Genomic DNA, 23423 nt, shown 5'->3' with positions numbered 1-23423 from the left:
GGGGAAGCCCCTCATCTGCACTGTCCTACATACTGAGGTGACCTATATACTTCTCCTTAAATTAGTTTTTATAGCCCTCCCAGGGGACACCATCTTACCATATCGACCTTCAGTGCCAGGTGGGAGGGTTTGCGTGCTTTGATGAGGTCGAGAGCTGTGCCGGCAGTAGCATAGCTACTGGCGGGGTCACCCAAGCCAGAGTGGTCTCGACTGAGGATCCAGCAAGTGTGTCTCACACCATAGGGTAGGGGGGACTCTATAGGCTAGGTCGTAGACTCCTCTAGGGGAGCTAACCCTGAAGTGAAAGCCCGGTCCTCTAGGTTGTGGATTGAGTGAAGGATTGATACTCCTGCCTTTTAAAAAATTCATTATTGCAAATAAATCAATAAGGAATGCCAGACTGCCCCTATGAAGACAAACTGTGCTAGGAAACAGAAACATCCAATTATTGGTGCCTAAGTTTGGAACATGCATACGCTGTTGCAAACAGGAATGATGAATGGTGTTGCAGAAGAGGTGCTAAGGCGTGGAATGGGAGTTGTTGCAGTGCAGGAAGGGGAGAGATTTATAAGCGGAAATACTCCCTGTACTATTCAGGAAAAGACAAAAGACAAGACAAGGGGAGCATGGAGTTAGGTTTATAGCCCTCAGGGATATGAGTAGATCTGCTTCCAGGGATATGAGTCAATCTGCTATTGCTTACACCCCACATAATGAAAGAATATATACTTTGCATATGAATGACAAATTTCACAATGTAACCTTTGTGAATGTGTATGCACATACAGAAGACCCAGATACGATTGATTCCAAAATAGTTCTTGGTGAAAGGAAGAGGTATTCAGAAGTGTGTTTGGAGAGGAAAGTCTGCGTGATGAAACTAATAATAATGGTATGAGGGTTGCTTGGTTTGCTTCTGCAAACAATTTGAAGGCAGTAAGTACCTGTTTTCCAAGGAAATATTTTTACAAAGGGACATGAAAAATACCAGGAACAAATGAAACAAACCAAATAAGGCTTATATTGATATCAAAGAGGTGGGCATCCGATATGGAAAATGTGTGCACTTTGTGAGGGACTAATTCTGATTCTGACCATTACCCAGTAGGAGCCAAAATGAGACAGAAACTTGCCATGGCTGCCAAAGGAAGTAGTACGTGAGTAAAGAAATGGAACACAGAACAACTAAAAGATAGGGCTACTGTTCAGGAGTGCTAGAATGGATTGAGACAGGAGTTCCAAACAAAAGGTAGTAGAGATGATACAGACAAAGAATGGACCTGTATTAAAGATGCCATTAGGTCAACAACACATGAAATACTGGGGCAAGTGGGGGGACGTAGGATGATAACTGGTATGATGATGAATGTAGACAGGCAGGGGAACAGGAGGAGGAATCAAGGCTGAAATGCTTGCAGCGGAATACTAGATCAAACAAGGCATTGTATAATGAAAACAGAATAGAGGCAGCAAGGGTACATAGGAGGAAAGAAAGGGAAGCCACACAGAAAGATAGGAGTTGGAAGAGCACTACCAAAGGAATGAATGAAGAAAATTCTAAAAGAGAATTAAAGAAGGATATCAACAATATAGACCAAAAATAACAGCTTGTAAGGACAAAGAGGGAAATTTGCTGAGAGATAAAAAAGATGCTCTGGATAGATGGAGAAAATACTTCAGGGAAATTTTGGAGGGCAATCCTACCAGGAATGAGCAGCCACTCTATTATACCACAGATCCAGAAATAGAGAAATCAACATTAGAGGAAGTACAGAAGGTAGTGTATTGTCTAAAAAATTACAAAGTGGCAGGAACTGCTGAAATAACTGCAGAACTGCTAAAAAATGGGGGAACTGATCTTCATAAGCAGAGTCACAAACTTATTAGGTTTATCTGGAATCAGGAATAAATCTCAGAAGAATGGACCCTAAATGTAATTAGACTAGTACACAGGAAAGGAGACAAGACCAGTTGTCCAAATTATCAAGGAATTTGACTGCTGGATGTAATCTATAAGATGTTTCTAGTATTATCTACAACAGGTTAGCACCATATGCAGAAGAGATTCTGGGGTAGTATCAGTGTGGATTTTGGCCTAATAAGTCAACAACAGACCATATATTTTTGTTGAGGCAAATACATGAAAAGGCATATGAGTGTAACATTGAGCTTTATAATCTCTATGTAGACTTCTAGCAGGCCTTTGATAGCCTAGATAGAGCACAAATGCTGAATGATAATCTGCTGCTTGGTATACCATCGAAGTATGCCTCTCATATTCAAGCAACATTGGCTGGTTCCAAGGCTGCAGTGCGAGTGGACAGAGAACTGTGGTGTAGCATTAGTAAAGGAATCGGGCAAAGGGACGCACTCCCTACAATGCCTCTCAATCTGCCTCTGGAAGCAGCAATGAGGAAGCTTCAGATACATGGAGGAAGCTTCAGATACATGGTTACATAGGCACAAAGTCAACTCAGATATGCGCATATGGTGATGATGTAGCATTTATTAGTAGAAGAAGGGTATCACTAGAGAGGACAGCATTCAAGCTGAAAGAAGCCACAGAACCTAGAGTCCTTTCTATAAATGAAACAAAAACTAAGTGAATGAATTTCACCAAGAAAGGAAATAGCTTGGATAGACATTCAGTAGGTGGTTTCTATTTTGAACTTGTGCAGAACTTTGACTATTTGGGCTCTAATATTAACAGCACAAATTTCATGTCAACTGAAATAAAACTATACATCCTAAGTGGTAAAGATGCTTCCTCATGTTTAAGAAATTGTTGGCCTCTAGGTTATTAAATAGGCAAGTGAAGCTGCAACTATATAAGCTCATGATCAGGCCAATTGTAACCTGCAGATGCGAACCATGGACGCTAAAAAGTGTTGATGAGCAGCATCTCAGGATGATGATGGTTTCTGGAGACCCAGGATGAATGCTGAGCTGGACTGCCTCATACAAGGAACTGACATCATGAGAATTATAAAAGTAGAAGAATAGCCTGGCTTTGACATATCCTCAGAATGGATTCTGGAAGAGCAGCTAGAAAGATTTGTGAGTGGAGGTCAGAGACTGAGAGGAAGGCACCAAAAATGGTGCACAGATGATGTTGAAGAAGATATAAAATCTCTGAGTCTGAGAATGGCAGAGAAACGTGCTGGAGAGGGCAGAATGGAGGAAACTTGGTGATGAGGCTAAAACCCACACATTGTTGTAATGCCATGGGAAGAAGAAGAAGAAAATTATTTTTTCTTAATTTTTCTCATCAATATTGTTTTCAGAGCCTTGATTTTACCTCTCCTACATACTTCCATAGTTCATCAAAGTTCTGATAGACATATCAAACTTAAGATGAACGTCATCTTGACTGAGATGCTGATGATGATCTTGCTGTTCAGTTTTTTAACCCCCAACCATTCATGTGTGAAGTCAGGAAGGCTGGTTACTACCCTTAAAATGAGTAAAATTCATAGACTTGGTGAATGCAAACTAAATATTATGGGTGATTACATATTTCTTTTTGTCTACTGATAGTGATAGTGTCATTTATTTTGCACTTTGTATTCTTGTTGCAGGAAGCCTCTTACGTGCTCTGTCTTGATTCTGTTGCAAGCAACAGCAATCTGTATTTACATGTCTCTAAACCACCACGAGAAGGCAGTCAGGGCTATCTGTTTTTCAAGGTAAGAACTTAATGTTGGCACGCAATGAGTGTGTGATTCATGAAGTGAATTTGTGAGTTAATAAATTGGCTATTCATACACACACAATTTTATTCTGATATTAGATGTATTATCTTAATGCAAAGACAAAACATAACTAATTCACACATCTGACTTAAAGATTTACCCTCAAAAGAATTTGTGTAAACAAGGGTTTTTACAATCTCACTGCAAAAGAGTGTGTAGGGTAATTGAAAGAGAAAACTAAGTGGCAACAAGTGCATCTGTCAGAAGGACTGGATCTATCAGAAAACCTATGAAGTTATTGTTCTAAGTTAGGTCAGTAAAAACACCAAAGCTTTCCAACCAGTTTCCTGCAGATCACATTGGCATTGGAACTGAAGACACTTATCAGAGTACTAAAAAATTAAATTGAACATTTAAAAATAGATCCATCTGGTCTTAAAAACAGTTGACTGCTCACAGTAACAGAGATAGCAGATAATGATGAAGTTCTATTAAATTTTGCTTCATGTATGTTTTGGAATTATTCCCTTTTGCAGCTTTTATTAATTTTGAGAATATTATGCGGAGAATAGTCCTACATGATTAGGACCAGCTGATTATGATGGAAATTTTAAACTTCAGCCAAGTGAAGTTTAATATCGAGTCTTCTGTTTTTAGAGACACTTGCCTCATTTGGTGAGAATAGATTTGTAGCTCGTGTGTGTGAAAACATTTAAAAAATACAGATAAATTGCTAATATTGTGTGTTATAAAATTGAAATAGGATTGCTGACCTGTAATTACTTTTGGGAGGCAAAATATTAAGTACTGCCAGTACACATACAAAAGTGTGTGCAATTATCCTAACTTTGGGAACTTGAGTTCATCCTCAGGAAGGGGAGAGGGACAGGTTGGGAAAGGTGGATTGTCAAACCATAAGATATTCCCAGACCATTATTCATACCCCAAGGTTCCAGCACCTGCAGTCAACCTTTCACTTCCCCGTGCTCCCGCCCCACCACTGATAGAGCAACTTGTGAAATTACACATACTGTTTGCCAACTAACATGTGTCCATTGCACAGTGTTTTTTGTAGGAATGAGCTAAACTGGCTGAGTACATGAATGTAAATAGCAGATACTCAGATATTCAGTTTCTCGTTAATGAACATGCCCTGCAGCACAACTCAAGGGATCTTAACACTTGCTACACCACACAGGGCCATTTGGATCCTCCCATCCTTTATTCATACTAGTTTCCGTGGCGTGCCCTCCCAAAAATCTTTGCATCCCAATGACAACCCCCCCCCTCCCCCCAACTTAACTTCTGTTAACATACAATCCCCCACCTCATTTTTCATTATTGCTTTTCGTAGTTTTTTAAGTTTGTATTTTCTTATATTCATAGTTCTTATTTGCACTATTCATTTAATTTCTAATCTGTATTTACTTCCCCTTCTGTCCTTGTCTCTCAGCAGAAGCTTGTAAAGTATTCACCATTGGAGTGGAATAAAACAGTCATATCACAGTTATTATTAATTGAGAGAAAAAAAACTGTGGAAACCATGAAAGCAGAGGAAACTAAACTTCTTTTTAACAGAACACACTTTGATTGTCTCTTTAAACAGTGTCAAAGGTAATATAGTTATGTCACAAAATCAGAATAAATAAAGTAGCACTTGTCCACTTGTTTGATTTAACACTTCCCACCTCAAAATGATATCTGAAAGTACCCACATATATCATTTTGAATGTAATTTTCTTAAAATGACATGATTCAGTATCATTGTTAACAAGAGTGCTTTATTTTTGTCTGTTGAAATGTGTCAAAGTCAGTTGTTCCATCCATAATTTTCTCCCAGATGAAATGGTGTGTCATGGCAGTATGTTTTGTTCTTGATTTATCTGTATGATTCTTGGAGTATATAATTACCACGTAATAGTCACACCACACAGATGTTGACCCTCCAATCAGGTTTTAGGTCAGGACTCCTCAGAAACTCTCACTTGTATTAACTCTCTTGCATTGGGTGCCAGTGATAAATATTCTGCTTCTATTGCTTGCGCAAAGCAAGTGAACTTTGGTTCATGCTCTTTCATTACACTGGAGATACTGCCAGTATTGTCGCATACCTGGTAATACTGGAACAATCATCTATACAAGTAGCCCAATCAGCACTAGCGAATGCTAGAAGTATTTGACCAGGGGGATAATATGTGAGTTAGTAATGAGCAGTTTGCTTCTCATAATAGTTCAGTTTTTACTGCATCCCAATGATTTGTGTTAAATTTTCAACAGAATTGTTACAACTTTGCCACCGAGGAAGCTATGTCGGGATGACTCTTTTGCTAAAGGTAAAGGGGTTCACCAACAATCTCGTGACATGGAAAATTTCTTCATCACATTTACCATCAAGGAAATTGTGTTTCATTTCCATTGGAGTCTTGGTTTCCAAAACATTTTGAAGTCCGAATCTGTCAATCATTTAATTAATATACTTGATCTGAGAAAGATTAATTGTTCCATCTTAGCTGATTTCAGAATGCTCTCCTAACATGTGGCACCATGTCCATGTGCTTAATTTCAAAGCAGCTTCCTAGAAGAGTTTTCACCTTTTGCCTCATCTCTTCATTATGTGTAAATGTAGCTACATCATCCTAATATACTGACAGAATGGTTTTCCCTTCCTTTGCACCAAATTTGTTTACAAATGGATCTGCATTGTTTCAAGTAAATCCGTTTTTCTTGTGTGTTAATAAAAGGATCATTCTAGCATCTGCCACTTCACTTCAGTCCGTATAATGACTTGTTTAACTTTCAACCCAAACTTTCTTCATGGAGCCTTCTGGCTGGGGCACATACAAATTTTCCTTTAATTTGCTATACAGATATGTACTTATCACATCATACTGATCAATACGCCAACTTTTCTGAACACTGGCTGCTATCAGTAGGTGGAGTGTTTAAAAATTTGATACAGAGCATAAATCTCATTATAGAGTATGCCTTGTACTTAACTAAATCCCTTTGCAACTAAGCAAGCACAAAAAATTTCCTTCTCAACAATGGTCTTCTTTTTTAATAGCCACCTTTTTGACTGGATTTACACTGGATGGTAACACTGCCAATTTCCAAGCATGATGATGCTTCAAGGAATTAATTTCTTCATTCATTGTGACTACCCATTCCACTGCCTCATCAGAATTAACTGCTTCTTGATTGGGTAATAGTTAATCATTGTTCCTTTCTTGCACAACATTTGTTAGTGCTTCTTCAGTATAAGCCTTCCCTTTGGAAAGAAGTGTCATTGCATTACATTTGCTGAAAATCATTTGTTGTCTTCTTATAACCTTTCTCAGCTTGCATCAATTCTGTGAAGTTTCAGTGTGCTCCACAAGTTTGTTTACCTTCAGTTCCTCACAAATTTTCTTCTTGATCTGAGAAACCATAACATTCCAGTGCAGTATTAGAATCTCCTGTTTCACTTCATGTTTGATATTCAGTACTTGGAAATGGTCATACTTCTTCATTGTATAGTTCAATAAATTCTTCCTGTTTGTTATTTTCAGTTGCACATTTACCATTCAAAAGTTATTTTACAGTTCCTAGGTTCCATTTTTTTTTTTTTTTTCTGGCATCCAGATGCTGTGTCTACGGTCAATAGAAAATATTCAATAGGAATGCCTCTTTCTGCTCTTGTGGGTAATTTAGAATGACATCTTTGGGGAAGTGAATGAAAACTTCACATCTTATCACACTTAAATGTTGCAGACTAGGCTTTCTGTCAGCCCACGGTTGAAAAGGTATATTTTCATTATTGTGACTATTTGTAACATGACTTCTTATGTATGCCATAGTGTACATCAGCTCAGTGGAGGAACTCTTTGGTAAATTGCTTCCTGTCAGCTGTGTCTTTACCATATCCATGAATGATCTGTTGAGGTGTTCAGCTATACTGACCTGCTTGAGATTCACAGAACTGCAGCTGTCTGTGTGAACAGAGTTCTAAGTCATTGCGAATGCAGATTCTGTTCAAGTATTCACTAGTTTGTCTTTCCATTTGAATCTGCATTTCTTGAATTCTTCGGATATTTTATTCTTATTTTTGCACATTCTTTGATTTGAACAGGGAGACAAAAATGGTGGTCTTAGATCAGTATTGTGCGCACTGAAACTCAGTTCATTGTGCGGTTTTGCTTCCTGTGATTCTAGTAAAGTCAACCAGCAGCCTTGAAGAGAAGTAGGAGTGTCTTTACTATTTTATTTATTTATTTCATCTTCAAGCATTTTGCATGCAATTTGTCAACAGTTTGTACAAATTGAGTAAAACAAAATGATACACTTAATGATGATGATGGTGCTGTAGAAAATAGTTAAATCATAGTTTTGCATGCAGTATAAAATGAGTACAAGTTTAAAATTTAGTTCTTCTTTTACACAATCAAAATATTCCTCTCTGGCATAGAAATCTTTAAGTCCATTTTGTGGAACATTTCTGAAGGTTTTTAATGAGGTAGTCTTTGATTCTGGTGGCAGTGCATTGAACAGTTTTACTCAAAATTATTTATGGCTGTTGTGACTCTGTCTTGTAAAGGGTTGGCTAGTCTTTTATTTGTGACATGTATTATGACAATGAAATGATTGGCTTAGTTTATAGCTTTCTTAGTTTTCTTGTTTGTGGACTAGGCAGCTAAGTATAAGTAATGATGGGACTGTCACGACAGACACACACACACACACACACACACACACACACACACACACAGTGGGTGGTCGGACATTCCCATTACAAACTTCTAGGACATGCAGAGGGTTGTGAGTACAGAACATTTTGAATAGGAACCCATGTCCGGAATCATATAGTTTTTGTTCTAAGACAGTTTCAATTCAGACGTGTACCTCTTCATCTTCTGCTTAGGGCAAGAGAAACGTCTCAGGGTAGACACGATGACGTGTACTATGTCAAATGACCCCCAGATGTCACTTATTGTCTGCTTTGCTGTGAGACAGAGTCAATACCTGTGCATCACCGACGGAGGAAACATGGTGCAGTAGACGTTTGCAGAATACACAAACATGCTCCTTTTGTATGGCGAAGCTGGAGGTAACTGAAGAGCTGCTAGGCGGCTGTATCACGCATTTTCCACACCGTCACACTCCATCGCACAAACTGTTTGCCCAAGTTACACAACGGCTACGAGAAACGGTTACCTTCACCGTGAGAAGGCAGGACTGTTGTGCTCCACTGCGACGCCGCACTTCCGAATTTCAAGAGGTGTATTGCGCCGCATTGAAGATAGCCCGTCAACGAATTCGTGAACAATTGCACGTGCAATGGCTGTTAGTCACAGTACCGTCTTCGACGCCCTGCATGAGCAACAATTACATCCGTACCACTTACAAAGGTTACACGCTATGAGTCCAGCTGACTTTCCACAATGCGTCGCCTTCTGCACATGGTTCCTGCACTATTTCATTGACGCACCCCTGTTTCCACGTAGAGTTATCTGCACAGATGAATGTAGGTTCACAAGTGATTGTGTTCTGAATGCTCGAAATAGCCATGTCTGGGCAGACGAAAACCCTCATGCCACACATGTTCAGGTATTTCAAGGCAGGTTTGGAATTAACATGTGGGCAGGCATTCTGGATGGTCATTTGATTGCACCATACCTCCTTCCAACCAAGCTCACGGGTCCCGCATACTTAGTCTTCCTACGACATGTAATGGACCTGTTCTTGTGTTCTTGGAAGCTGTGCCATTGAATGTCCGTCAGGAAATGTGGTTTCAGCATGATGGAACACCACCTCCAGAGACGTCTCAACAGACGGTATGGTGAAAGATGGATAGGCCATGGTGGTCCAACCACTTGGCTGCCATGATCACTGGATTTAACCCCTATGGACAGCTACTTGTGGGTTCATATGAAAAGCCTAATTTATGAGACACCTGTAGAGACAGAGGAAGATCTGCTGGCACGAGTTCTGGCTGTTGCACAAGACATTGAAGAGACAACAGGTGGGATGGAGAGAGTGTACCAGAACATGTTTCGGAGGTACAATGTGTGTAACAACATCGGTGGTTGCCACATCGAGCCGCTGTTGTAATGCATCCGTATGTTGCGGCTGGTGCCGTAGATGCTGGGTTCTTGTTGGTGTCGACTAATGTAAACCATAAGGTGTAAGTTGTAATGCAAATGTATAAGTAATAATGGAACGAGTGAGTATTCTTTTCAAATGGATTGCAACAATTGTACTGGGTCACGCCTAAGTACATTCCTCACGCGGGTGTGGATGAGATAATCATCTGCATTGAAACTGTCGTAGAACAAAAACGGTATGTTTCCGGACATAAGTTCCTATTCAGAATGTTTTGTACTTACTACCCTCTACATGTCTTAGAAGTGTGGAATTTCCGACCACCCAGTGTGTGTGTGTGTGTGTGTGTGTGTGTGTGTGTGTGTGTGTACACACATATAACACCTGCTGCACATCTGACGCATAAAAACTCTTATATTACATGGCTGTGAAAAAGGCATAACATCATGTTTTCACTCATGCATCCTCAGTTTATGTAACAGGTATGTAACTCCTGATAATTTAGTGCAGACACTATGCGTGTGGAGATTCCAAGTTAACGTGGATTCAAAGTGCACACCCATAAGTTTAACAGCCATAAAATTGTCATTGGCAATGGATAAACCAAAAATTACATTTTCAGTTTTATTCTGATTTATAGTAACTTCATTGTATTTAAACCAGATAGTGGAAATTCTTAGGTCAGCTTTGCTTTGTTCCTTTAGGTCCCCTATGTCATGACCAGTTGCACTGAAAGTGCATGCTGTTGTCAGTATACAGAACAGATTGACATGGCATGGAGTAGGTATGTCATTGATATAAATTATAAACAATAAGGATACCAGCAAGGAAAATTGAGGCACTGCTCATGAACTATCTAGGAATTCAGAGCTCATGTCTATAATACTATTAATGATTATCAGTAAAGTGTACCACCTGTTTTCTGTTGTCTTGATACAATTATATAAGAGTGAGATCTATATCTCTACTTCAGTAGCATCCCATTTCATCTGTTAGAATCCAATGACTCACAAATTTCACTTGTACCTTAGTTCCCCAGTCATACTGTAATCATGAGTAGAGACTTTAATCTTCCAACAGTTAAACTGGAGAAAATTACAGTTCAGTTAGTGGTGGGTATGATAAGATATCCTGTGAAACATTACTAAACGTCTTCTCTGAAAACTGCCCATAACAGATAGTTAAGAACCCCGTTCAAGATTGAGATATATTGGATCTAATGATAACAAATAGTCCTGATCTCTTTGATGTCCACATTGAAACTGGTATCAGTGACTATGACGTGGTTGTGACAATGACGATTAACAAAGTAAAAAAGGACAACTAAAACAAGCAGAAAGATATGCATTCAGTAAAATGATAAAATATCAGTTGTATCATATCTCACTGAGGAATTTGAAACTTTCAGCACAGGGCAGATGCATGTAGACTAAAGTTTAAAAGAATAGTTGACCATACAGTGGATAGATACGTACCCCAATTTAATCTTCATACCACTAAAAAGATAAATGAAATAATTATTAGTGTCAGTGGTGTTGAGAAACAGCTGAAATCATTAAAATTGAAACAAATTGCCAGGCTCCAATTTAATTCCTGTCAGATTCTTTAGTGAATTTGCAGCTGAATTAGCCCCTCTTCTAACTATATTGTATCATAGATCCCTCAAACAAAAAAAACTGTGCCCAGTTCTGGGAAAAAAAGCACAGGTCACACCCATCTCCAAGAAGGGTAGTAAGTGATCCACGAATCAACCATCCAATATCCTGGACATAGATTTGTTGTAAAATCTTTGAACATATTCTGAGCTCAAGCATAATTAGGTATCTTAAACAGAATGACCTCCTCAGTGCTAACCAGCATGGTTTTCAAAAAATCATTGTTAGTGTGAAACCCATCTCGCACTTTTTTCGGTGATGTACTGAAAGCTTTGGATCAAGGTAACCAGGTAGATGCAGTATTTCTTGATTTTCAAAAAGTATTTACCTTGGTATTGCACCTAGGCATTTTGTCCAAGTATGGTCATATTAGGTATTCAGTGAAATTTGAGACTGGCTTGAGGACTTTTTGGTAGGGAGGAAATAGCATGTTACATTGGATGGAGAGTCATTGTCAGATGTATAAGTAACTTTGGGTGTGCCCCAGGGAAGTGTGTTGTGACCCTTGCTGTTCATGTTGTACATTACACTACTGGCCATTAAAATTGCTACACCAAGAAGAAATGCAGATGATAAACAGGTATTCATTGGACAAATATATTATACTAGAACTGACATGTGATTACATTTTCACGCAATTTGGGTGCATAGATCCTGAGAAATCAGTACCCAGAACAACAACTTCTGGCCGTAATAATGGCCTTGATACGCCTGGGCATTGAGTCAGAGCTTGGATGGCGTGTACAGATACAGCGGCCCATGCAGCTTCAACATGATACCACAATTCATCAAGAGTAGTTGTGACGAGCCAGTTGCTCGGCCACCATTGACCAGACGTTTTCAGTTGGTGAGAGATCTGAAGAATGTGCTGGCCAGAGCAGCAGTCGAACATTTTCTGTATCCAGAAAGGCCCGTACAGGATATGCAACATGCGGTCGTGCATTATCCTGCTGAAATGTAGTGTTTCGCAGGGATCGAATGAAGGGTAGAGCCACGGTTCGTAACACATCTGAAATGTAACGTCTGCTGTTCAAAGTGCCGTCAATGCGAACAAGAGGTGACTGAGACGTGTAACCAATGGCACCCCTTTCCATCACACCGGGTGATATGCTAGTATGGCGATGACAAATATACTCTTCCAATGTGCGTTCACCGCGATGTCACCAAACACGGATGCGACCATCATGATGCTGTAAACAGAACCTGGGTTCATCCGAAAAAATGACGTTTTTGTCATTCGTGCACCCAGGTTAGTCACTGAGTACAGCATCACAGGTGCTCCTGCCTGTGATGTAGCGTCAAGGGTAACCGCAACCAAGGTCCCCGAGCTGATAGTCCATGCCGCTGCAAATGTCGTTGAACTGTTCGTGCAGATGGTTGTTGTCTTGCAAACGTCCCCATGTGTTGACTCAGGGATCGATACGTGTCTGCATGATCCGTCACAGCCATGCAGATAAGATGCCTGTCATTTTGACTGATAGTGATCCGAGGCCTTGGGATCCAGCACGGCGTTCCGTATTACCCTCCCGAACCCACCGATTCCATATTCTGAAGTGGTGCAGAGATTGGCAACTTGCTTTAGATGTTCAGAAATGTAAAATTTCACACTTCGTAAAATAAAATAAAAGTTATATCCTATGACTATAATCAATGAGTCACTGTTGGAATTGGCCAACTCATACAAATTCATGGGTGTAACACTTTGTAGGGTTATGAAATGGACTAAAGACATAGGTTCAGTTGTGGGTAAAGCAGGTGATAGACTTCAGTTTATTGGTGGAATACTGGGGAAGTACGATCAGTCTACAAAGGATATTGCTTACAAGTCACTCATGCAACCAGTTATAGAATATTGCTCCAGTGTTTGGGATCCATACTAGATACGACTAAAAGGGGATATTGAAAGGTACAGTATATAGCGAAGGGCAGCACAAATGTTCACTTGTTTGTTTGTCCATGGGAGAATATCATGGAGATAGTGAAGGAACTGAACAGGAACTCTTGAAGGTAGACATAAACTATGCTGAGAAAGCATATTAACAAAGTTTCAAGAACCAGCTTTAAATGATCACTCTAGGAATATATTACAACCCCTGTGTATCACTCGCATCGGGATTGTGAGGATAAGATTAGAATAATTACTGCACACACAGAGGCAATCAATCAATCATTCTTCCTTCACTCAATACATGAATGGAACAGGAAGGAACCCTAATAATTGGTACAATGGGGGACACACTCTGCCGTGAACCTCACGGTGGTTTGCAGAGTGTAGATGTAGAGTTAAATGCCTTGCTTAGATCATTCAGTGGGGCACTAACAGATGATTTTGCTCTGAAGGCATTCAGCATCATTGAAACATTTTCAACAGCTTTCAGTGGAGATACATTTTCCCTGAAGCCATACTGTTTCTGTATTCCAATGCAGGTGAAATTTTGTAATTTTGTTGATACATGCAGTGCTTCATCATTTTTGAAAGTACTGGTACAAGAGAAATCGGACCATGGTTATCAACACGGCTTATCTCCTTTTTTGGCTGGAAAAGAAAAACTTCTAAAAATACAAATTATTTGTGTCAAAGTGATCGCAGTATATTGTCTCATGTCTTTGTAATAACAAAATTTGGCAGGCCATGCAGATCTTCTGGTTTTAAGTTGTTGAATTTTGCTATAGCTACTTGAATGTCAGTGCAAGCCCTTTGTGCCCACTTGACTGTAGATGTTTCTGGTTTGTTGTTCAATATGAATAATATTTTTTTTTGTTTTAGATATTCATTAATGTCTGATTTATAGTTGTCGTTCTATAGTTATCATCTGCCATACACTTCTGTTTTATAATTTCTGTTCTGTGCCTAATTTTAGTTGAAGGTACTGAAGTTTCTTTGTAAACCACCAATGTATACTTCTATGATGACATTTGGGTTTGGCCTCATGGCTTTTCAATATTTTAGCACATTTATTAAACCTATTAGAAACAAGACTGACAAAGCTATCAAAAGCTTCATCTTCATTTACAAATTGAGACAGGAGGGTTTGACCACTGTGTCACATCCAACTGTGTTCTGAAAACATTGATCTATCATTGACAGTTGTAATGCATTTGGGTTGTTTACATTCCTCTATGGGATTTTTTTGTTGGCAATTTTTAATATATCACTTCATGGTCTGACAGATACGTAGTATTAAAAGACCCTATTTCACTATTTCATACATATTTTTCTACATTTGTTATGACGTTGCCCAGGCATGATAACTGTCTTGTTGGTTTGTTGTTTGCACAGAAGTATTATGTTACTTATTAGACACAATTTCTTCAAGACTTTATGGTCTGAACATTGTGTCTTTTAACCTCCATAGCTTCCCATTGGAAGGTTGGGGGGGGGGGGGGTGCAGTTTCATTTTCCTTGCCACATATTCTACACGTAGGAGCTTCTTTCTATATATCCATTGTGGGTAGATGTTTCGTTAAGTTCCCTTGGCAAGTCATTAGTCCTACCATGAGTTTAACCTGTCACTTGTTCAGATCCAGGGTTACAGAACTCCTCTTGAAACATGGCTTTGGCATCATTAGCTTGCCATTTTTCATTTTTTTTATAACAATCACAAAATTTTCTGCGTGTTGCCTACTGATCCAGCTATGTAGTTTAGATTTTACCATTTTCCTTGGTGATGGTTAGGACAGGTTCTGGCCCAATAAATGGAGTCACTGCACCTGTCCTGCCCAGCCTGTCAGCTTGTTTATTGCCCTTCATTCCTGTGAGACCAGAGATCCACAGCAAGTTTATCCTTGTTGTGCCTGTCGTCCATTTCTGACAAGTGCCTTACAGGCCGAAAGCTTCGCTTGTGGCAGTCTTTTTGTTGTGCCTATCTGCACCCGTGTCATCCGTTTTTGACGAGTGCTTTACGGGCCGAAAGCTTTATTTGTGGCAGTCTTTTTGCTTTGCCTATCTGTGACTTAGCTTCTCCACTATATTAGGCCCTTTTTCCTGCACCACTTTCGCACAATGCTCAATGCACACTGAGCCATTGTTTGAGCAGTACTAGTGCACTTGTGAAGTACAGGGTGTTTCAAAAGGACCAACCTGATTTTGGCCATAACTATGTAACATGGGATGCCGTGGTAAGGAAATGTGTGTTGTTTGAATGGGCATGGCCTAAAGGTTCAGTAAATTTCTGTTAGATGCCAGTTTTTCTTCTCAGTTGCAGTCAGTCAGGATGCTGTCTGCTCCACAGAAAGCATTTTGTGTGCTGCAGTGCTGCTTGTGGAAACACAGAGCATTTGTAGTAGCATAGCTAAAACTTCAAACTTTTTTGAGTATTTCGTCTCGGCCCATGTTTGTTGAATGTCTTTATCAGTAAATATGAGACTTTGAAATCATAATGTACAGAAAGTTCTGCTTGAGAATTACTAATTATCTAGGAATAAAAGAGATGGCTCACTTAAAGTCAGAAGCACTGCTTGATAGGTATACAAACAAAATGTACAAAGATTTGCTAGCTTTCGAAATGCACTACCTTTTTTAAGCTTGTAGGGAGAACATGCGTGCGCATGCCCACGCACACGTCTCCCTACATTGTGCTCAGTCGACTAAGCACACACAAAAAAAAATTGTGTGTGTGAAACATTCCACATAGGAAAAATATATCTAAAAACAAAGATGATGTGACTTACCAAATGAAAGTGCTGGCAGGTCGACAGACACACAAACATACACACAAAATTCTAGCTTTAGCAACCAACGGTTGCTTCGTCAGGAAAGAGGGAAGGAGAGGGAAAGATGAAAGGATGTGGGTTTTAAGGGAGAGGGTAAAGAGTCATTCCAATCCCAGGAGCGGAAAGACTTACCTTGGGGGAAAAAAGGATAGGTATACACTCGCGCGCACACACCCACATATCCATCCACACATATACAGACACAAGCAGACATATTTAAAGACCTGCTTGTGTCTGTATAGGTGTGTGTGTGTGTGTGTGTGTGTGTGTGTGTGTGTGTGTGTGTGTGTGTGTGTGTGTGTGTGTGAGTGAGTGTATACCCGTCCTTTTTTTCCCCCTAAGGTAAGTCTTTCCGCTCCCGGGATTGGAATGACTCCTTACCCTCTCCCTTAAAACCCACATCCTTTCGTCTTTCCCTCTCCTTCCCTCTTTCCTGATGAGGCAACAGTTTGTTGCGAAAGCTTGAATTTTGTGTGTATGTTTGTGTTTGTTTGTGAGTCTGTCGACCTGCCAGCACTTTCATTTGGTAAGTCACATCATCTTTGTTTTTATATATATATCTTTCAAACCCAGAATCCCCCACAGAAGAACCACAAAAGTGCCCCACTTGTGACAGGATACTTTCCGGGACTGGACCAGACTCTGAATGTGGCTCTCCAGCAGGGATATGACTTCCTCAAATCCTGCCCTGAAATGAGATCCATCCTTCATGAAATCCTCCCCACTCCACCAAGAGTGTCTTTCCGCCGTCCACCTAACCTTCGTAACCTGTTAGTTCATCCCTATGAAATCCCCAAACCACCTTCCCTACCCTCTGGCTCCTATCCTTGTAACTGCCCTGGGTGTAAAACCTGTCCCATGCACCCTCCCACCACCACCTACTCCAGTCCTGTAACCCGGAAGGTGTACACGATCAAAGGCAGAGCCACATGTGAAAGCACCCACGTGATTTACCAACTGATCTGCCTACACTGTGATGCATTCTATGTGGGAATGACCAGCAACAAACTGTCCATTCGCATGAATGGACACAGGCAGACAGTGTTTGTTGGTAATGAGGATCACCCTGTGGCTAAACATGCCTTGGTGCACGGCCAGCACATCTTGGCGCAGTGTTACACCGTCCGGGTTATCTGGATACTTCCCACCAACACCAACCTATCCGTACTCCGGAGATGGGAACTTGCTCTTCAATATATCCTCTCTTCCCGTTATCCACCAGGCCTCAATCTCCGCTAATTTCAAGTTGCCGCCACTCATACCTCACCTGTCATTCAACATCATCTTTGCCTCTTCACTTCTGCCTCGACTGACATCTCTGCCCAAACTCTTTGTCTTTAAATATGTCTGCTTGTGAGATGTCTGCTTGTGTCTGTATATGTGTGGATGGATATGTGTGTGTGTGCGCGCGCGAGTGTATACCCGTCCTTTTTTCCCCCTAAGGTAAGTCTTTCCGCTCCCGGGATAGGAATGACTCCTTACCCTCTCCCTTAAAACCCACATCCTTTCGTCTTTCCCTCTCCTTCCCTCTTTCCTGATGAGGCAACAGTTTGTTGCGAAAGCTTGAATTTTGTGTGTGTGTTTGTGTTTGTTTGTGTGTTTATCGACCTGCCAGCGCTTTCGTTCGGTAAGTCACATCATCTTTGTTTTTAGATATATTTTTCCCACGTGGAATGTTAAGAAGAAGAAGGTGTACATGTCTTCCCTACAAGTTTGAAAAAGAAAGTGTATTCCAAAAGCTAGCAAAACTCTGTACCTATTGTTTGTGTACCTATCGAAAACACAGCGCTTCTGACTTTCGGTGAATAGTCTCCGTTACTCCTAAATAATTTGAATTTTGAAATATGATCATTGTTTTTGAAACGCCCAGTATTACTACGAATAAATCATCTGGCCATCCTTGATGAATGTAGCCTTTAGTGTTTGATTCTTCAATAAGTTCATTCACCACCAGGTTCCACAGTAATAGGGGACAAACACTCCCCCCCCCCCCCTCCCACTGCCCCACCCAACATCCCACCCACCCCTTTGTGGACAGACAACCCCTAGTTGTTTCGATCACCATTTTCTCATTCATCTTGGTGGTGTATACTTTTCTTCTACTGAACATGGTCGTACTCTCCTACATGTGTTGGTCTCTATGCCATGGTCTTCTACAGCCCTAACCAGGAATTCAAAGATTGTATTGCTAAAAGCCCTTTTGATGTCCCAGAAGATGCAGGGAGTAACTTCCTGAGAGGCTACAGCTTTTCCACGTTCCCAAGAAGTTGGTGCAGTGCTTTTTACATGATTTACCTGGTTGATATGTGGAGGAACTTCAGTAAATATAATTTCCCTAACGAGTACATTGATCAGTTTTGTAATGTCCTCATAGAAAAGGACATACTGATCGATCTTGTATCCTTAGCCTCGGTATGATCAGTTCTCCCTAGATTTGGAATGAAAACAACCATCACTGTCCAAGAGCTAGATATGATTCCTGCTGCTAAGCTGAGCCTGAACAGTTTACACAGGATTGTAATTAATCCCCCAGAGCTGGGAAGGTTCAGTCTGGGCCTGGTGACTTTTCCTCCCACTGAATGTTTTTGAAACTAACAAATTCTCTGGCAGATTCCCAGTCCTCAGTGCATTGAGGGAAGTGAGTCCTTAGGAGCACATCCAGCATCATTGTCTTTGTATATCCACCATCCTCCATCCATGGAGCATCTTTTAGATTAGCTGGCACTCTAGTGAGGATTTCACGAGGTCCAATGCAAGTAGCTGCACCTTCTTCCTCACAAAATATCTTCCAGGCTATAGTTTCACTTGCTTAATCACAAGGTTGTATTGAAAGGTTTCTCGGTAGTTTGCCCATTGTCTTTTCCTGCTTGCGAGCTTGAACAGTCTTTTTACCTGCTTCCTTTGCAGTTCCAGATTGTTGTTCCACCAATGTACACTCCTGTTTGTGCTTTTGTTGGTGTTTAGGCAGTATTAAAAGTATGAGGTAACAGTGGCAGATGTCAGTGTGTCTACCATTTCCTTGAAATCTATTGTGTTTTTTATCTGAAGCTCTAGTTTCAGATAAGTGTGAATTTAGATCTTTTCTATATGAGTCCCAATCTGTTTCTCTAGGATTCCTATAGGACATGGTCTGTTTGACAACCATTTAAAACTCAAACTTTATGTTGATGCCTTTTAGAAAATTATCTAACCTTTAGCCAGGAGAGAAGGAGGAGGAGGAGGGGGAAAAAAAAACTGGCTTACCTGAAGCATTCGACACCTGATCAGCATCAAAGTAGTTTCCTTGGTTCTCCTCACAGTTCTCCCAGTGGTGCTGCCATTGTTGGAAGAATGCCGAAGAAGCCTCTTTCAGAATGGTGTTTAGCTTGGCTGTTGTTGCTGCCACAATGCTCAGCGAGGTCTCACGGTATCCCTGAGGCTCCGTTAATGGCACATCTTTCCATGTGCAATGGACCCCTTGGCATGGATCGCATCTTGCCTTGGGTTAAATATCTAGAGAATTTGGGAAGGACTACTGGAGTAGATAAAGGAGAGATGGGGCATTGTGTGACACTCTTCATTTGGATCATCTGAATCCTGTCCGGCATGGGAGACTCGTCCAGTAGCTGTGCTACACCTGTCATTAGCCTCAGTTACATGTGAGCCTCTCCACCCACTTGGTAAGTGCTTCACCAAGGTGGTGTCCCAAGGAGAGGCTTACTTTTGTTACAGGATCACTTTTTTCTTTTCCATGCCATCCACAAACACGGCTCAGCACCAGTTAATGTTTCCCAAATGTGTCGCCTGAAAATACTCAGTCAGTATCGGCAAATGTTTGTTTTTGTCAAGTGTAAGAGTTTTAGATCAACCAGTTGGTACAGACATTGTTTTCTAGTTTCTTCATTAACTCACATGGACCCATAACCATTGTTTTAGTAGGACGCAACAGTCATATAACACACATTAATATTTACTAAGAAAGCTAAACCTCATTCTTAACAGAACAAACATTTTAAAAAATGTCTAAGGCAATCCAGGCATGTCACAAAAACGGAATAAACATTGGAGCTCTTGTCCATTTGTTTAACTTTGAACACTATCTTTGACCACCTCTTTCTGATGCCTCCCCATTCACCTTTCTCTCTCCTTTTCTCACAATAGGTAGGTTTCTCTCACAGTCTGAGTGACCTGCTCTTCCTTTTTAACCTCCACCAACCTACCTCTCTCTCCTCTATGGGGAAGGAACTAATAATTCTAAGAGCTGGAATATTTTCCTCTATTTTTATGTCTCTGTTGGTTGTACTAAAAAAACTTTCCCCTTGATGTTATTACTGACCAGCAATTATGTTTCTTTTCTTCCCCCTCAAGGAATTTTCCTATTAATACAATTAACACTACATGTTGTATTTTAATCATTAATGTTTCATGCAACTGATACTGAATAACTTCCATATATTTCAGGAACTAAAATCTGTTTCACAAATGCTGTATCCAGATATGTCCGTTGAAGGCATCCACAAGAAGATCAATCTTGCTGATGAACTCCTAGCTTGGGAACATGAACGGTACAGCATTAGAAGGCTTCCAGCTTTTACCTTATCGTCTCTCAGAGTAAGTGTTTAATCACAAATACTGTAGTCAGTTGTTTCATTGTGAGTAGTTCTGGAAATATTTTTGTCTTCATGTTGTCTGTGAAATGACAAAAAACCACTGAGACTTGCTCTAATTTATATTTTGGTGAAATGCTTATGTACTACAGATCTTTTGCACCCATGCATTACTAATATTTCTAAAGAACATTTTTTGTCATAGAATGTATAAAGAAAAGAATATTTGTTAACATTGAACATAAATTTAATGTTTGGAAACTTTTGTGAAGGTATTTGTTTGAATTGTAGCCTTGTACAGATATGAAATGAAATGTGGATGACAGGTTGTTTAGACAAGAAGAGTAGGATTTTTGAGATTTGGTGCCACAAAGGAATGCTGCAGATTAGATGGATTGATCGTGTAATTAATGAGATGGTACTGAATAGAATTAGAAAGAAAAGAAATGTGTGGCACAACTTGATGGGAACCAAGAGGTGAATACAGTAAGGAGATTTAAATGGATGTGGGGTATAGTAATTATATGGGGATGAACAGGCTTTCATAGAATAGAGTAACATGGAATGCTGCATCAAACCAGCCTTTAGGTTGAAGGTCATGGTAACAATGTAACTGAAATTTAGTGTGAAAGATTCTTTGAACAGTAACTATAAATAAAATGCCATTGAACATTGTTTGATTTTTGCCTGACAGATTTTTTCCATTGCCATTTAGTCTGAAATAAGTTAAGCATAACATTTGAAAAGTTTCTAAAAAGCACAGCTTAAGACGAAGTTTTCTCAGCACTCGTAAATATTATACATGCACAATATATCATGATAAACATGAGTATTATCACACTCGGTGAAAGATCATGTGAAAATTATGTAAGCAGCAAAATATTTGTCTGGAATTTCTAATGTGCACACACAATCTCGCACAAAGGCTGCATTAAACTTTCCCTAAATAAAGTTTGGATACTTTGAAGAAATAAGTTTTATGTTGCCTCTGAATGTTTGTGTGTGTGTGTGTGTGTGTGTGTGTGTGTGTGTGTGTGTGTGTGTGTGTGTGTCAAATCAACGTGAAAACTTACCGAACTTTGTATTTTTTGATTAGAGTCATAAAGAAGCAAGAAGGCACACGATATTGGACACCAGAGATTCAACAGATGTGACTCATCTAGTGCAAAATATTCAAGTTGTTGCTGAAGCCCTTGCCAGGCATATTTATAATTTATCATCAGGAGAAGTATTCTCGGAGAATCTCGTAAGTCCATAAATACTGATGTTGGCTGTATTTGTACACCTATGACTGTATTGTTAATCATGAATATTTCTTGTGTAGGGTGTGCAGGTGGAGTCCATCAGCTCATGGCTGGATTTTCTGAGTTCTCAACCACGTTCAGCTCAGCTTTTAGCTGACAAACAGAATACACTGGTCTCAACTCTCAAGGACACCATGTCCAGGTGTGTTAACATTATAAATGCAAGTTTCTATTTTTTTTAATACCCCCTACATTTATCAGTGCATGAATCTGTGGTTATATTCAAATAAACATTTAATAATGTTTCAAATGTTCATTGACATTATTAGGAAAAGGATAGATTGCTACTCATTGTAAGGAAGAGTAACACAACAAAGACTTGCACATTAGCTTACGGCCCAAACCTTCTTCAGAAAAGAAAAACGTGCAGGCGCACACAGGACCCATGACCCACGCACACTTGACCCCCATCTCCAGCAGCTTGGACCACAATGCATGTGAATCTGGCAATTTAAAAGATCACTTGCAAGCAAAATATATTGAGCGCACAGCTGTCGCGGCACGAGATATTGATTTGGTTTATACCATTGACACCAATGACAAAAGACGACAGTAATTTAACTTACCTTACTCATCACAAAGATCTTCTTCATTGTCAATCTTGCATGTTGTGTATGGAGCTGGGAGCAATCCTTTTTTGCCATAGTACACAATCTCAGAATTAAGTCCCACCATGGGAGAGTAGCGCAAATAGACACTGTACCAGCTTCAGTTCACTCATCTATAGAGAACTGCTGACAAGGTTCATTATTACACTGTAAATGAAATCAATAACTAATCGATATCTGGCATCATGACAGTTGGTGCTAGAAATGTATCACTTCCAAGTGATCTTGGTAATTTCTGAGAATCTGTGCCTCTGCTGATGTCCATGTTCTTGCTATTAGTTTCTGTGCATGTTCTTTATAGTTGTTTATATGTGTGTTCTGTATATTATGTGTGGGTATTAGTACAGTTAAATGTTTCTTTGTGTTAACCAATCTGTGATTGCTTTACTTAATCACTTTACTGAATATTAAAGCAAAAAACAACAGGTTATTAGCCCAGCAGACCCAGTAAGCACAGTTACTTAAAAATCACAAAACAAAAAAGAAAACTCAAGTCCACAATCTATGTTTATGGCATTAAATTCATTTTCACTTGTAGAAAAACTGAAAGCAAGAGAGAACTAAAATAAGATTCAGTTCGCACTGAAAACATATTTTCAACATGAAACATACAGGAATGCATCTCGGGTGAAATAAAGGATGAGGAGTCAAAAGTGTGTGATGCTAGAGCAAAAATAATATTGCCAATTGATACAGCAATTTACGTTTGCCTGCAGAGCATGAAAACCACAAAAGAAGGATGGGACAATGTAAAACAAGTATATGAGAACTCGGGACTTTACAGAAG

At 39.9% G+C, this 23423-nt stretch overlaps 1 protein-coding gene across 1 annotated transcript in view; it reads left to right on the top strand.

The window, feature by feature from the left end:
* The window catches only part of LOC126262973 (nicalin), a 121961-nt gene that overhangs the window by 66180 nt on the left and 32358 nt on the right, over positions 1-23423 (top strand). The window contains exons 7-10 of the mRNA XM_049959924.1: positions 3579-3686; positions 20579-20728; positions 21821-21970; positions 22049-22170. Of these exons, the coding sequence (XP_049815881.1) occupies positions 3579-3686; positions 20579-20728; positions 21821-21970; positions 22049-22170 (530 nt within the window). The remainder of the gene's footprint in view (positions 1-3578; positions 3687-20578; positions 20729-21820; positions 21971-22048; positions 22171-23423) is intronic.

Source organism: Schistocerca nitens, chromosome 6 (assembly GCF_023898315.1).
Source record: "Schistocerca nitens isolate TAMUIC-IGC-003100 chromosome 6, iqSchNite1.1, whole genome shotgun sequence".
NCBI classification, from domain to species: Eukaryota; Metazoa; Arthropoda; class Insecta; order Orthoptera; family Acrididae; genus Schistocerca; species Schistocerca nitens.
Note: the sequence above shows the minus strand (reverse complement) of the source record. Positions and strands in the feature narration are given on the sequence as shown.